Source organism: Arachis ipaensis, chromosome B05, assembly GCF_000816755.2.
Source record: "Arachis ipaensis cultivar K30076 chromosome B05, Araip1.1, whole genome shotgun sequence".
Classification (NCBI taxonomy): Eukaryota; Viridiplantae; Streptophyta; class Magnoliopsida; order Fabales; family Fabaceae; genus Arachis; species Arachis ipaensis.
The window spans coordinates 2564135-2564999 of NC_029789.2; the positions used below are offsets into that span (position 1 = coordinate 2564135).

Below are 865 nucleotides of genomic sequence, written 5' to 3' on the forward strand. Positions count from 1 at the left end.
TATATTTTATATTTTTTTTGTTCATATCCCAGAAAGAAACAAACCTTTGGCTCGTCTCTCCCTGCTCCTTCTTCCTTCCAAGTTGCAGCAGCAAAGCACTGACCCCAGCGTCTTCACTTTCTCACTCCTCACTCTCTACTCGCTCTCCGTCATTGATTTTTTAATTTGTATACACTTAGCATGATTAATTTAGTAATATATCATGGAAACTACTATTTTTCTGCTTAATCATTGATCATTATTTTTTTTATTTTATATTTTTTTTGTTCATATCCCAGAAAGAAACAAACCTTTGGCTCGTCTCTCCCTGCTCCTTCTTCCTTCCAAGTTGCAGCAGCAAAGCACTGACCCCAGCGTCTTCACTTTCTCACTCCTCACTCTCTATCTCTTACTCGCTCTCCTCAGATCTCAGCAATTCCATTCTATGCTCAAATGGAGCAGCTGAAAACAATCGGTCGCGAGCTGGCAATGGGTTCGCAAGGCGGATTCGGCCAATCAAAGGAGTTCCTGGATCTGGTAAAATCCATCGGAGAAGCCCGATCCAAGGCCGAAGAAGACCGCATCGTCCTCCGCGAGATCGAAACCCTAAAACGCCGCCTCCTCGAGCCCGATATCCCAAAACGCAAGATGAAGGAGTACATCATACGCCTCCTCTACGTCGAGATGCTCGGCCACGACGCCTCCTTTGGTTACATCCACGCCGTTAAGATGACTCACGACGACGCCTTACCTCTCAAACGCACCGGTTACCTCGCCGTCACGCTTTTCCTCTCCGACGACCACGACCTCATCATCCTCATCGTCAACACAATCCAGAAGGATCTGCGTTCCGATAACTACCTTGTTGTTTGTGCAGCGCTTAACG

General features: G+C 46.6%; 1 protein-coding gene and 1 long non-coding RNA gene across 2 annotated transcripts in view; one reads left to right on the plus strand and one right to left on the minus strand.

Moving 5' to 3' along the window:
• On the minus strand, positions 21-455 carry LOC110271691. Its single transcript, XR_002362262.1, has 2 exons — positions 379-455; positions 21-138 (listed from the first exon to the last, which is right to left on the minus strand). It is a non-coding gene; the product is annotated as an uncharacterized LOC110271691 (long non-coding RNA).
• LOC107642452 (AP-4 complex subunit epsilon) overlaps positions 258-865 on the plus strand; it is a gene marked incomplete in the record, with an annotated part of 9716 nt that continues 9108 nt past the window's right edge. Inside the window, 1 exon segment of the mRNA XM_016345812.2 lies at positions 258-865. Within this exon segment, the coding sequence (XP_016201298.1) occupies positions 433-865 (433 nt within the window).